Below are 12,816 nucleotides of genomic sequence, written 5' to 3' on the forward strand. Positions count from 1 at the left end.
GCTGAAGAGGGCTGACTCAGTGCCTCCCATGCTGTAGACTAACCCGCACATAAGCAAAAAGTGACTGACAGAAAAATCAAGAAGACGGCTTTTGCAAAGCCCCTGCAAATATGTATAGAAGTATGTGCATTCTAATGAGCACTTTTTTTAAGAACTAAATGAGGCTGGAGAGACAGCTAATTATACACAATTGCGGGCAGGGAATTGAACACATTCTAAGGGGAAAGTCAAAGGAAACAGTGTAGTGGAACTGTACTCCTCTCCAGCTTGCAGCCTACAAGGACATGCCTGAAGAAAACAAGCATTGGCATAGCCAATAGGTCTAGCCTTTGGGACCTTATAAGTCTTTAGTTATTCAGCACAATATCCTTGGTGCAAAAACATCAAGTGTTGCATGGCTAAACCCTTATAAGGTCCCAAAGGCGAGACCTATTGGCTATGCCATTTCTTTTTCTGTTTTGGGTCTGATGGCACAGTTTTATCTTTTCTGTCTGCTTGGTTCTCTGACGGCTCTGGAGAATTATCTGAGAATTCTACCCACACTTTTACTTTTGTGTTCTTGGTAGTGAAGTTGAACTCTACTTTCTCTTGGTCAGTAAGAAGGGCTGGGGCAGTCCCCTTCCTGGCTGTCTCTCCATAAACTTCTGAATACGTACACCCTTGATCATTTGGCATGAGCCCAAGGCAATCCATCTGTCCTATCTGTGCTGGTAATTTTTCTTTCTCCAACTGGCCCCTTACCATCTGTGGAACTGGTCTGCGCTGTGTATACTGACAATCTGAAAGAGACACGTTAGTATTAGATTCCTTACCTTAGAATATCCCCAGGCGTCAGACTGGATCCGGAAACTTTTGCGTAGCAGTACCCTTGCGCATCGGTAGGCGTTGTCTGCGGCTCCGCGTCCGTCGTCGGCGTCGTGGGCGCCGTGATGACGTCGTCGGAGTACTTAGACGCCGTCTCCGCATGCTGACGTCAGTTCTTCTTTTTTCCGCGCCAGCTAGCGCAGATCTGGAAAAAGCAGTAACCCTAGTCAATTTTTGACTAACTTTTTTGATCGTTTTTGATCCTTTCTCGATTCCTCGACTCCGATTGGTGCCGTAGGGATGCCCGGCTTTAAGCACTGCGAGGATTGCGACCGCACGATGTCGGTCACGGATCCTCACCGCCTGTGTTTAACTTGTCTAGGCGTCGATCGCGACGACAAAGCCTGCTCCGACTGCCGGGCCCTCTCTACGAAAGCCAGGCGGGAGCGGTCCCGCAGGCGACTCGAACTCCGGCAGTCGGTCCCGCACCGCGAGAGGTCTCGGTCCCACGGGAGGTCGAGGGAGAGGTCGCGGGCTCGGAGCCACCACAGCTCCGAGAGTAGGCCTCACTCCTCCGGGTCGAAGTCGTCGTCAGGTAAGAAGCACAAGAAGTCCAAGAGGCGTCATCGCTCTGCGGACTCCCCCCGACGCTTGCGCGATGCGGCCGGGGGTTCGGGTGACACCGCCCACGCGGCTCCGTCGGAGTCGCGGGCGCCACGTTCAGCTCCACACCCTCCGGTCCCTGGGCTCAACGCGACGCCGGAGGAGATCGAGCGCTTCCTCATGGCCATGAGGAAACTCTCTCCTCCGACGGGCTCCGCGGCGCCTTCGGGCCCAGCGGACCCGTCTGGGGCCTCTAGCGGGTCGGGGGCTTCGGCCCTGACGCCGTCGGGTGCTTCGGCCCCGACGCCGCAGACGCCTTCGGGCCCGGCGCCGCAGGTTCCCGCTATCCCGGCGCCGCCTGTGCTTTCGGGCCCGGCGCCGCAGGGTACAGTGGCCCCGGCGCCGCGGGACGCCGCTAGACCTTCTTCGGGATCTGGATCATCGCCGGTGGACCTTACGACCTCCCCGGCGTCAGACCATCAGGTGTCGCCTCCGGCGCCGTCCTCGGGCGGCACCGTCCCCGATGCCCCCTTCATTCCTGTTCCGATGTCGGGACGACCCCGATGGGCGCCGCTTCAGACGTCGTTTGGGGAGTTTCACTTCTATGAGCAGGCCCAATTGGTTGAGACCCGGAGTTTCAGGAGATGGGTGATGAAGGGGATTGGGAGGGGTCTGAGGACCCTCTGACCCGAGAGTGTCAGTCTCATGAGGACTGGGCAGGAGACCTTGGGGAGGCCAGTGGCCTGGACACCTCTCCAGACACTGGTTTTGTCTCCCCTCCTACCGTGGCTTCGGAGGAGGGGGCAACCTACAGTGTGGTGTTGATGAGGGCTGCCAAGGCCTTGGGCCTTGAGCTCCCCGTCGCGGCCGTGAGGACTAATCCCCTCACTGAGGTCCTTAAACCGCAGTCAAGCTCGGCCGAGCCTCTGCTGCCCTTTAATGAGGCCTTGACCGACGTTCTTCTGGGCACTTGGTCCAAGCCAGCTACGGGTTCGCCCATAGATAGGAACGTGGCCAGACGCCACCGCCCAGCACCGGGCGACCAATGTTTCCTGTCCACCCACCCTACCCCCGAGAGCCTGGTCATCCAGGCCTCCAATTCCCAGACCGCATTCCTGTCGGTGCCGCCGGACCGGGAATCCAAGAGGTACGAGCAGTACTGCAAAAAGATCTTCTCGTCCCTTAGTCTGGGACTGCGGTCTTCCAACACTGCATGCCTCTTGGGCCGCTACACCCACTCTCTGTGGGATACGGTTGCGGAAGTGCTGCCAGAGTGTCCGTTGGAGGTACGGGCCAAACTCGGCCAAGCCCTTGTGGAGGGCCGAGATGCAGCCAAATATTCTATACGGTGTGGGCTGGATACCACCGACTCACTGGGTAGAGCGATGGCAACGACAGTGGCGGTTAGACGTCACGCCTGGTTAAGGTCCGCCAACTTTTCGGCCGATGTCCAGAACACCTTGATGGACATGCCGTTTGATGGCCTTCGCCTCTTTGGCGACAAGGCAGACCATGCGCTCGAGCGCTTTAAGGACTCCAGGGCTACGGCCAAGTCCTTGGGCCTCTCGGCCCCGCGCCAGCAATCGGCTGCCTTTCATTCCATTCTTGGCCACGGAAGGGGTGTACCCACACGTGCTGCCAGCCACGCTCCGCAGGGTAATACCCAACGCGGTGGCGGCCGTGAGAACCGCCGTCCCGGCGGTCGGGGACAACGGCGAGGTCAGTCCACACCTTCCCCCGCAGCATCCGCCTCAAAACCCTCCTAGTCCGTGCTTTCAGGCCCATGTGACGCCAGTGGGGGGCAGGGTTCGCCATCACCACCTCCACTGGCGCACCGTCACTTCGGACAGGTGGGTGCTGCAGATCGTCCGAAGGGGCTACTCCCTCCCCTTCGAGGCGACTCCTCCAGCCATGCCACCGCAGAACCACCGTGTATCGGGGGATCATTTGCGACTTCTGCAGGAAGGGGGCCATCGAGCGCGTTCCTGGGCCAGAAGTAGGGTGTGGTTGCTACTCCCACTACTTTCTGGTACCCAAGAAGGGCAAAGGGGGTCTATGCCCTATCTTGGACCTAAGGAACGTCAACGGCTTCCTCCGGAAGGAGAAGTTCAAGATGCTGACACTGGCTCAGGTCCTAGCTGCCCTGGATCCAGGAGACTGGATGGTAGCGTTGGACTTGCAGGACGCTTATTTCCACATCCCCGTCCTGCCGGCCCACCGGCGCTACCTGCGGTTCACGGTTGGCCACGAGCACTTTCAGTATACCGTGCTCCCCTTCGGCCTTACCAGCGCCCCACGGGTGTTCACAAAGGTGATGGCGGTGGTCGCAGCTCATCTGCGCAGGTTAGGGGTTTCATTCTTCCCCTACCTCGACGACTGGTTGTTGAAGGCGGGCTCGCCCCAGACAGTCGTCAGCCACCTCCAGACTACGGTGGATCTCCTGCACCGGCTGGGGTTCTCCATCAATGTGCCGAAGTCACACCTGTGCCCCTCTCAGAAGCTCCTTTTCATCGGAGCGGTTCTCGACTCGGCGCGGTTTCGGGTTTATTCTCCCGAACAGCGGGTCCGGGATATTCAGGCTCTGATTCCCATCTTTCAGCCGTTATCCCGGGTCTCGGTCAGGTTGACGCTGCGGCTTCTGGGGCTGATGGCCTCCTGCATCCTGCTGGTGCATCATGCCAGGTGGCGGATGCGGGCTCTGCAGTGGGACCTGAAGTTTCAGTGGGCCCAGCATCAGGGCAACCTATCCGACCACGTCCTGATCTCGGAGGGCACTGCGAGACAGCTGCAGTGGTGGCTCACGGACCGCGATTGGGTCAGCGGCAGATCCCTCTCCCTTCCCCAACCGGAGCACATAGTTGTGACGGATGCGTCCCTCCAGGGCTGGGGAGGCCACATGGGAGAGGCGGAGATCAGAGGCCACTGGTCTCCGGCGGAGGCCCGGCTCCACATCAACGTGTTGGAGTTACGGGCGATTCGTGTAGCACTGAAAGCATTCCTCCCCTCTGTCCGGGGGAGTGTAGTGCAGGTGTTCACGGACAACACCACCGCCATGTGGTACTGCAACAAACAGGGCGGGGTGGGGTCGTGGACCCTTTGCCAGGAGGCTCTGCGCCTCTGGCAATGGCTGGAACGCCCGGGCGTGACCCTGGTGGCTCAACACCTGGCAGGTTCTCTGAATGCCAGGGCGGACGAGCTCAGCCGTCGGTGTATGATGGATCACGAATGGCGTCTGAACTCGGACGTGGCGCAAGGCCTCTTTCAGCAATGGGGAGAGCCTTGGTTAGATCTATTCGCCACCGAAGAGAACGCGCAATGTCATCAGTTCTGCGCGTTGGAATTTCCAAGGCAGCACTTGCTCGGAGACGCTTTTCGTCACGAGTGGAGCTGCGGTCTACTGTACGCCTTTCCGCCTATACCACTTCTGCCCAGAGTGCTGAAGAAGATCAAGCGCGACCGGGCCCAAGTCATCCTTGTGGCTCCGGACTGGGCTCGAAGGTACTGGTATCCAGAGCTACTCAGTATGTCAGTCGATCCCCCGGTTCGTCTGCCTCTTCAGGAGGACCTTCTGTCGCAGCAGCAGTGGACGGTCCTCCACCCGAACCTGTCCAGTCTCCACCTCCATGCTTGGAGATTGAGCGGCGACAGTTAGGCCATTTGACTTGCCTCCTGAAGACTGTAACGTCATTCTGGCAGCCAGGCGTCCCTCCAGAAAGTCGGTATACGCCTGCAGGTGGAACAGATTTGTGGCATGGTGCACAGCAAAGGCTGTGGATCCTCTTGCTGCCCCTCTTTCTGAGGTTCTTCTCTTCCTTCTTTCTCTTGCCCAGCAGGGCTCTACTCTGGGCACTATCAAGGGCTACCTTTCTGCCCTTTCAGCCTTTCTAAGGCTGCCTGATCAACCTTCTTTGTTCAAGTCCCCTATTGTAAATAGATTTCTAAAGGGCATCACACACACATTCCCTCCTGTTCCGTTTGTGATGCCTCAGTGGGACTTGAACCTGGTTCTTACGTTTCTGATGTGCGCTTCCTTTGAGCCACTTCACAACTGTCCTCTCCGCCTTCTTACTCTGAAGACTGCTTTCCTGGTTGCCATCACCTCTGCCAGGAGAGTGAGTGAGCTCCAGGCACTTTCTTGTACTCCACCTTTCCTTTCTGTCCATCCGGACAAAGTGGTGTTGCGTACGAAGCCATCTTTCCTGCCCAAGGTTGTCACAGCCTTTCACATCGGGAAGTCTATCACCTTGCCAACCTTCTTCCCGCCACCGCATCCCTCTAAAGAGGAAGAGCGGCTCCACCGTCTGGACCCAAAACGTGCGCTCTCATTTTACTTGGATCGCACACGCCAGTTCCGGGTGGATGACCAGCTCTTTGTTGGTTACGTGGGCGCTAAGAAGGGGAAAGCGGTGCACAAGAGGACCATCTCCCGGTGGATCATCTTGTGTATCCAGGCATTCTACTCCTTGGCTAAAAAGGAGCCCCCTGTTGGATTGCGGGCTCACTCTACCCGAGCCACGGCGACTACAACTGCCCTGGGCCGGGGAGTGCCCGAACAAGACATCTGTCAGGCAGCTACGTGGGCATCGCTGCACACGTTTGCAAGACACTACTGCCTGGACAGCCAAGTCCGGAGGGATGGCTTCTTTGGCCGTTCTGTCCTCCAGGACTTTCTGGTGTGATTATTGGTTCGCAGACCCACCACCGGGGTTGGTATTGCTGGGGTATCTATTCTAAGGTAAGGAATCTAATACTAACGTGTGTCTTTCAGATGCACAAGTTACTACTTGTGTAACGATATATCTGTAAGAGACATTAGTTAGTATTAGATTCCTTAACGACCCACCCATCCTCCCCGTTCTGCGAACCGATATCTAGTGTTAGGGTTACCCCCTTTCAGGGCCCTAGTTTCAATGGCACCAGTGTTGGTTTTTAACATGGCTCTGCGTTTCTGGCACGGAAAAGCTGTGTCTAAGAACTGACGTCAGCACGCGGAGGCGGCGTCTAAGTACTCCGACGACGTCATCACGGCGCCCACGACGCCGACGACGGACGCGGAGCCGCAGACGACGCCTACTGACGCGCAAGGGTACTGCTACGCAAAAGTTTCCGGATCCAGTCTGACGCCTGGGGATATTCTAAGGTAAGGAATCTAATACTAACTAATGTCTCTTACAGATATATCGTTCCACAAGTAGTAACTTGTGCATAAGGAATCACAATTCTAAGTAAGCCTAGGTTAATATGCATCCCTTCATTCTCTGCCCACCTGTTATTAGTGTCTTTCTCTCAAGGGTGCTCGCACTTAGTCATGCCCACTAAATCAGAATTGTGTGTCATCACCTCCTCCTCCAATATTTTAGCCTTTTCATCTTTAAGGGAATCAGCGTGTCTATCTAGTAAACGTATGGGACAATGAGCATCTACATGAAATACAGTAGCTGCGCTTTGCAGCAATATTGGCCACATTTCTTGCCACAACTCCTGGTTCTACTTCACTGGGGAATCCTGTGTCTCTGGCCCCTCAAACTCCACCCCTGGATTTTCGACTGGGACCTGAACTAACTGTTCATGCAAAACTGCAGTTTCTGCCTGTGTGTACAGCTTGTTCACATTTGCTTCTTGTGCATTACCTGTTCTGTATAGCTCAAGGAAAGTCATCGGCCATTGTATTAGAGAAATTTCAAAACTCAAAATCACATTATGCCTTATTGTCATTTGCCCAGTGTCTGTCAGCGTGCAAAAACCCTAAAGCAACTGTGTCGGTCAGAGCACAGCTCAAAAGCAACCGTGTCTGCCCTGTGTCTATCAGAGCACAAAAACAAACACACAACTGCATCTGCCCAAGGTCTTTCACAGTGCATTTAAACCCTAGCAAGTGTTTTTCAAAGGGAACAAACCATTCTTCCGCATCTGACAATGTTTAAGTCCAAGAGCACCCTCTTCTTTCCTTGTTTTTCCCACATACTCCCAAGTGGCGCACTGCCCCTGAACTGTCATATGTAACTCAATATCTCCTTTTCTGTATTGGCCACACTTCTGAAACACATTGTAGAATCTCTTTTGCAGATTCAAAAGGCCATTGCTGCTTCTCTCCCCACTCAGAGTAATGTTTAAAAATTACATTTTTCATCATTTCTTTTTTCAGAAAGCAAGGTTTGTCACTCACTGACCAGTCTGATTTTTAAAACTGCAACCAACAATCGCTAGTTCTAACAGGCTGATTTGTTTATCTTCTCTCTAATTTCTAGAATATTATGCAAATGTGGGCCGATTTTTTTTTGTTTTTTTTTTTTTTTTTGTTTTTGCGGGCCCGGGCCGATTTTCAATCCCAATCCAACCCTGGTTGGGGGTGCTGACGTCGGGGAAACACAAGCACGGAGGTTCCCATCTCAGAGGGGGTTTGGATCACAGGGGTGGCACGTGTGAGTCACGGGGGGGGTCGTCTGTCCCCACCCTTTGTAGGAACTGTGAAAGGAGGGTAGCCCATTGGCGGGGGATGGTAGGCCGTTCGGGCGGGTTGCAAACTATAAGAACCGCACGTGTTGCTTGATTTGTTACTGAGTAGAAATTCCTCAACAGCACGAGTCCCAAAATGAGGTTAAAGGCTGAAATCACAAGGCCTGGTGGAATTGCAGATTTTGTTAGGGACCTAAGGATTTGAAGCAAATTAGTTTTTCTAAATGACTGATTATGGTGTCTGTATTCATGTATATATATATGAATATGGCCTGTCTCCACAATTAATTATTTTGTGGCCATGTTGACGTTTCCCGTTTATAAAAATCATGTCTAGTTTGTTGGTGTACTATTTTGCCTTCTGTAAGAATAATTACCGACATCAAAAAAATAGATTAAACTTTGTAAGAAACTAATTTATTTCATGCTTTTGTTAAAATGCGTCCGGTTTCATTGACATGAGCTGATGTCTGATATATTGAATTTGTTTTGTCTTTTGTCCGAATTATTTTGTGTCCTGTCCCTCATTCAGATAACATGAGCATAGTATGGCTTCTTGTGCACTTGCGTAAATCGTACTTCAATATATCTGTTTCCATTCTGAAATACAACGTTTTATTATGATCTTTCAGAGAATCGTGCAATTTATTGACAATCTTGCAATTTAGTTTGTCTGTTTTATTGTAGCTCTGGTTTAAACATCCTGTATCCCGGAGAGATGGAGCTTAATAACTTACTTAAGCTGGTCTTAACTGAAGGTGAGGCACTTGAAATTGCCCAGGGCACTAAGAAATAGTTAAAACAAATATCTTTACATTATTACAAAATGTATTTAATAAATGTTTTTTTCAATAATCAATTCATTGATTTTATTGTTGTGAACTTACAACTAAAGACATTTTGAAAAGCAGTTTAGTTAGTTACACGAGTCTCATTTTTATGGAATGAATGTGTTTATTTCTTCAGAAAGTTTGCAAAATCTCTCGGTAAGAACATATTAAGAGTTTTATTTTTGATGCTAAATAAAACGTTGATGGAAATTAATTAAAGTTCCTGTTTATTAAATTAAGCCACCGATTGGGCCATTTTAACCTATAGCACATCAGATGTTACTCTTATGATTAATATTGCAAGTCTTGATTATTTCAGGGACATGTTTTTAGGGAAGCGTTTTATCGATAGTATCTTGTGCATAACATTATTCATTTGCTGCCAGACTGTGCTAATAAGTGAGTAGATTGCAAAACGATGCTGGTAACTAAATTCCATTTTCTTTCAGGTGAGAGGAATAGTGGTCTTTCTCTACTTCGTGATGTAATTTTGACTAATTTAGCTGAACAGTTGCAAAACAATCGATTTGGCAGTGAAGAGGATGAACATTACAGGTAAAACGAAAGATAGTCAACTGTTAAACATTCCTTTCTTTATCTGAGCTATTAAGAATGAATAACTGTATTACACCATAGCATGGCAGCATGTAGTTCCATTCACGTTGTAACTGGGCTAAAAAGTTGGAAAATGTAGACAAAAGAAGTACAGTGCTGAGCATCATAGATACCTATGCTTCACGTGTCCTAGATTTTGTTATTCTTTATAGGATCTCCGCTGAAGTTCCTAACTGCCAAACATTACTGACTGACAGAGGGATTCTAGAACACTTAAAAAACAAATGTTCCCTTTTGATCAAATGTATGTACTTTCCCTAAACAATGAAGTCGAAAGGGAGTTACAGTAAGTGGGTAAACCATCCAACAATAAAAACGTTTGATACTTTTAACAGCATATTACTCAGCTTGTCTCTGGTGTCAGACTGGCGCCAGAAAAACTCTAAAGCAGAACTGATCAAGTTCTGCTAAGAAATTGAAAAAGAAAGCCACATATAAGTATCACCTGTGCCAGCTGACGTCAGTTGCCTTCTTTCTGCACCTTCAGACTCTCATCTGGCGCTCTCCTCCTTTCGACTTTGACAAGATTTTTTCCTAAAAATTGTCTCACAGATTTTTCCAGTGTGCAAGGGAAATATCTCATTCTGAAACAACAGGTTTTAAACCTATTAGGGACCGTTGCCAACAAATGACAGTGACATATCCCCATGATGTTTGCCTCTGGTGTGTTGGGTAGGAATACGACTTCAAAACCTGCAGTGACTGAGACGAGATAGGCCTGTAGGTCATTCTAGATCATGAAGTGGAACTTTGTCATAAAACACTGCAAGACTCCATTTTTGGTCGAGGGCAAGACTCCGTTTCCACTCTCGTAGACATTGCCATGGCAGATCGTCATGTTCGAAGTCTTTGTGTAAGTCGAAGAAGAAGCACAAGTGTAAGTGGGAATCAGCCCCTTACTGCTATTCTGAATCTCTAGGAAACGTGCAAGGGACTCCACATGCTGCACAGTCTCCAGATCTCCTGATTCTTTGTCTGGTCCTCATTCACTCTGCCTTTCTGGCTTCGTTGACAATGTCACTGCAAATCAAGACGTTTAGGGAGATTCTGCTGTGCATTTTTGGCACTCTGGCGTTCCTTTGGAAAAGGATCTGCAAGGGCCTCCAGTCGGGCTAATGCTGGCAGGTTCGCCCTTGGCGCCATCTTTGCCCTTCAAACCTGCTTTGGGTACTGCACCGGCTTCAGTACCCACTTAAGTTATTTTGTCACAATCTGCACCAGTCTCCGACATTGATGGAAGAGGATCCGCTACCTGTAGTGCTTTTTGACTGTGAGCCGAACTCATCTTGACCTCTGGCGAGGTCGCGCCACTGTGGCAACTCCAATTGACTGTTGTGGTAACTGACTTACTGCCTTTACTGTACAGTCACCCACAGACACTACATCAGATTTTCTGCTCAGATTCAGGCCAAAGTCGTACTTTTGGTGGTGATGCAGATTAATTTTTCCCACAATATGATGAAGAAAACTGATTTGAAGAGCTACAGGAGGCCAGTGGCCTGGACACCGTCCCAGACAACTGGATTAGTCTTGCCTATCGGTCCAGCCACGGAATAGAGATCATCATTTACTGTAGTGATCAAATGCGCTGCAGAGGTCCTTGAGCTATAGCTGCCACCTGGCCAGGCACCTACCAAACCTCTGCTGCCCTTTTATAAAGCCTATAATCGATGCACTTTTGGATACTGGGGCAAAACCATTTTCTAGCCCTCCAGTCAATAGATAGGTTGCTCACTACCACAAACCGGCTATACGTGACCCTAACTTTCTAATGCAGCATCCAACTCCATAGAACTTGGTGGTGCAGGTGTTTACCAGCAAAGTAAACCGTAACCAGGGGCATAAAGAACACCCCTGCGGTCCCCGCAGTGTGGGGGCGAGGGTGCTCCCGGTCTTCTCTACAAGAAGGGTCCCCCTTAGCTTGTCTGTGCAGTGTGTGTCTCTAAAGCAGCTGCAGTATTCAGCCTGTTTTGAGCTGACACAGAGTTGGGCATGGACTGAAAAGAATGAAAATAACGTATTTGTTTGTTTTCAGTCCGAGCCTGCCATGCACCGTACAGGAGTGGGTGAGAGGCCCCTGAGAAAGAGAGTCCTCCATAGAGCACTGTACGTTTTAAAGAAAAGGGGCATCAGAACTTTGTCACCTTTCCTAGACAAAAATGCCAGCCCACTCTTCACATTTTAGGATTCTGCCAAGGCCTACAAACAATTATTTAGTAAAACCTAAAATCTGTAGTGATTTGAACATTGCCTCAATGTCTTTGTTTCCTTAAGGTATCAGTCCGGGGTCTTTATGACTGCTGTAGAATACTTTCTCAAGTGTTTTCTTCGTACATTAGCGGCTTAAAGTATATTCTGATAAGCGGAAAAACATAAGGGAAGCCCAGTGGCCATGTTAGTCATTGTAGGTGATTTCGCAATGTTGCCATCTGATGGAAACCCTGAGTTTCCATTGGGCATGCTTTGAATAACTTTGAACAATGTGTTAAGCCAAAGTTAAAAGCGAAATGCAATAGATATAGTTTAAAAATTATAATACTATTTAACAATTATATACCAATAGAAGCACAGCATTAAAAAACGAAAGTGACCAACTTTACTGAAGTATTTAAAATGCTTAGGGCCAGATGAAGGTAAATACCATTTACAGATTCTAAAATAGCGAATTTTACCGATTCGGTATTTTAGAATCGGTAAATGGTATGTAGGTAATAATTCGGTTATTTTTACCGAATCTGTAAAATTCGGTAAATACCGATTCGGTATTCACCGAATCGGTATTCCCCATTCATTCCTATGGGCCTGGAGGCCCATAGGAATGAATGGGGAATACCGATTCGGTGAATACCGAATCGGTAAGGGGGGGAAGACCTACAAGGGTGGCAGGGTGTCACATTGACACCCTGTTGCACCCCTGAATAGTGCATGGGTGCACATGTGGCACACATGCATGCCCTAAGGGCATGTATGTCTGCCACATGGCACTGTTAAGAAAGCACAAAATTGCTTTTTTAACAGTTTTCGTTATTTACCACGAATCCTTACAGGTGAAAAGCACTCACTTGAGTGCTTCCTACATTTCAGATTCGGTAATTTACCGAATCGGTATTTAAGAATTCAGTAATTTACCGAATTCTTAAATACCGATTCGGTAAATTACCGAATCTGAAATGTAGCCACCTAGGGCCCGATGTAGGTAAATTGCATTTACCGATTTGTAAATACCGAATTTTACCGATTCGGTATTTACAAATCGGTAAATGCTATGTAGGTATTTTTTCCGATTTTATTACGGAATCTGCAACATTCGGTAATTACCGAATCTGTATTTACCGATTCGGTAATTGCCATTGATTCCTATGGGCCTTGAGGCCCATAGGAACCAATGTCAATTACCGAATCGGTAAATACCGATTCGGTAAAATGACCGAATTTACAAGGGGGACAGGGTGTCACTTTGACACCCTGTTGCACCCCTGATGCAGGCTTGTGTGCCATGTGGCACACA

At 49.6% G+C, this 12,816-nt stretch overlaps 1 protein-coding gene across 4 annotated transcripts in view; it reads left to right on the plus strand.

Annotated features, from left to right (window-relative positions):
* HECTD4 (HECT domain E3 ubiquitin protein ligase 4) overlaps positions 1-12,816 on the plus strand; it is a 2,216,728-nt gene that overhangs the window by 332,325 nt on the left and 1,871,587 nt on the right. For all 4 annotated transcript variants that reach the window (XM_078667422.1, XM_078667425.1, XM_078667423.1 and 1 more), the window contains exons 14-15: positions 8,551-8,621; positions 9,143-9,248. In XM_078667422.1, the coding sequence (XP_078523548.1) occupies positions 8,551-8,621; positions 9,143-9,248 (177 nt within the window). The remainder of the gene's footprint in view (positions 1-8,550; positions 8,622-9,142; positions 9,249-12,816) is intronic.

The sequence above is a fragment of the Lissotriton helveticus genome, chromosome 11 (genome assembly GCF_964261635.1).
Source record: "Lissotriton helveticus chromosome 11, aLisHel1.1, whole genome shotgun sequence".
In the NCBI taxonomy this organism is placed as follows: Eukaryota; Metazoa; Chordata; class Amphibia; order Caudata; family Salamandridae; genus Lissotriton; species Lissotriton helveticus.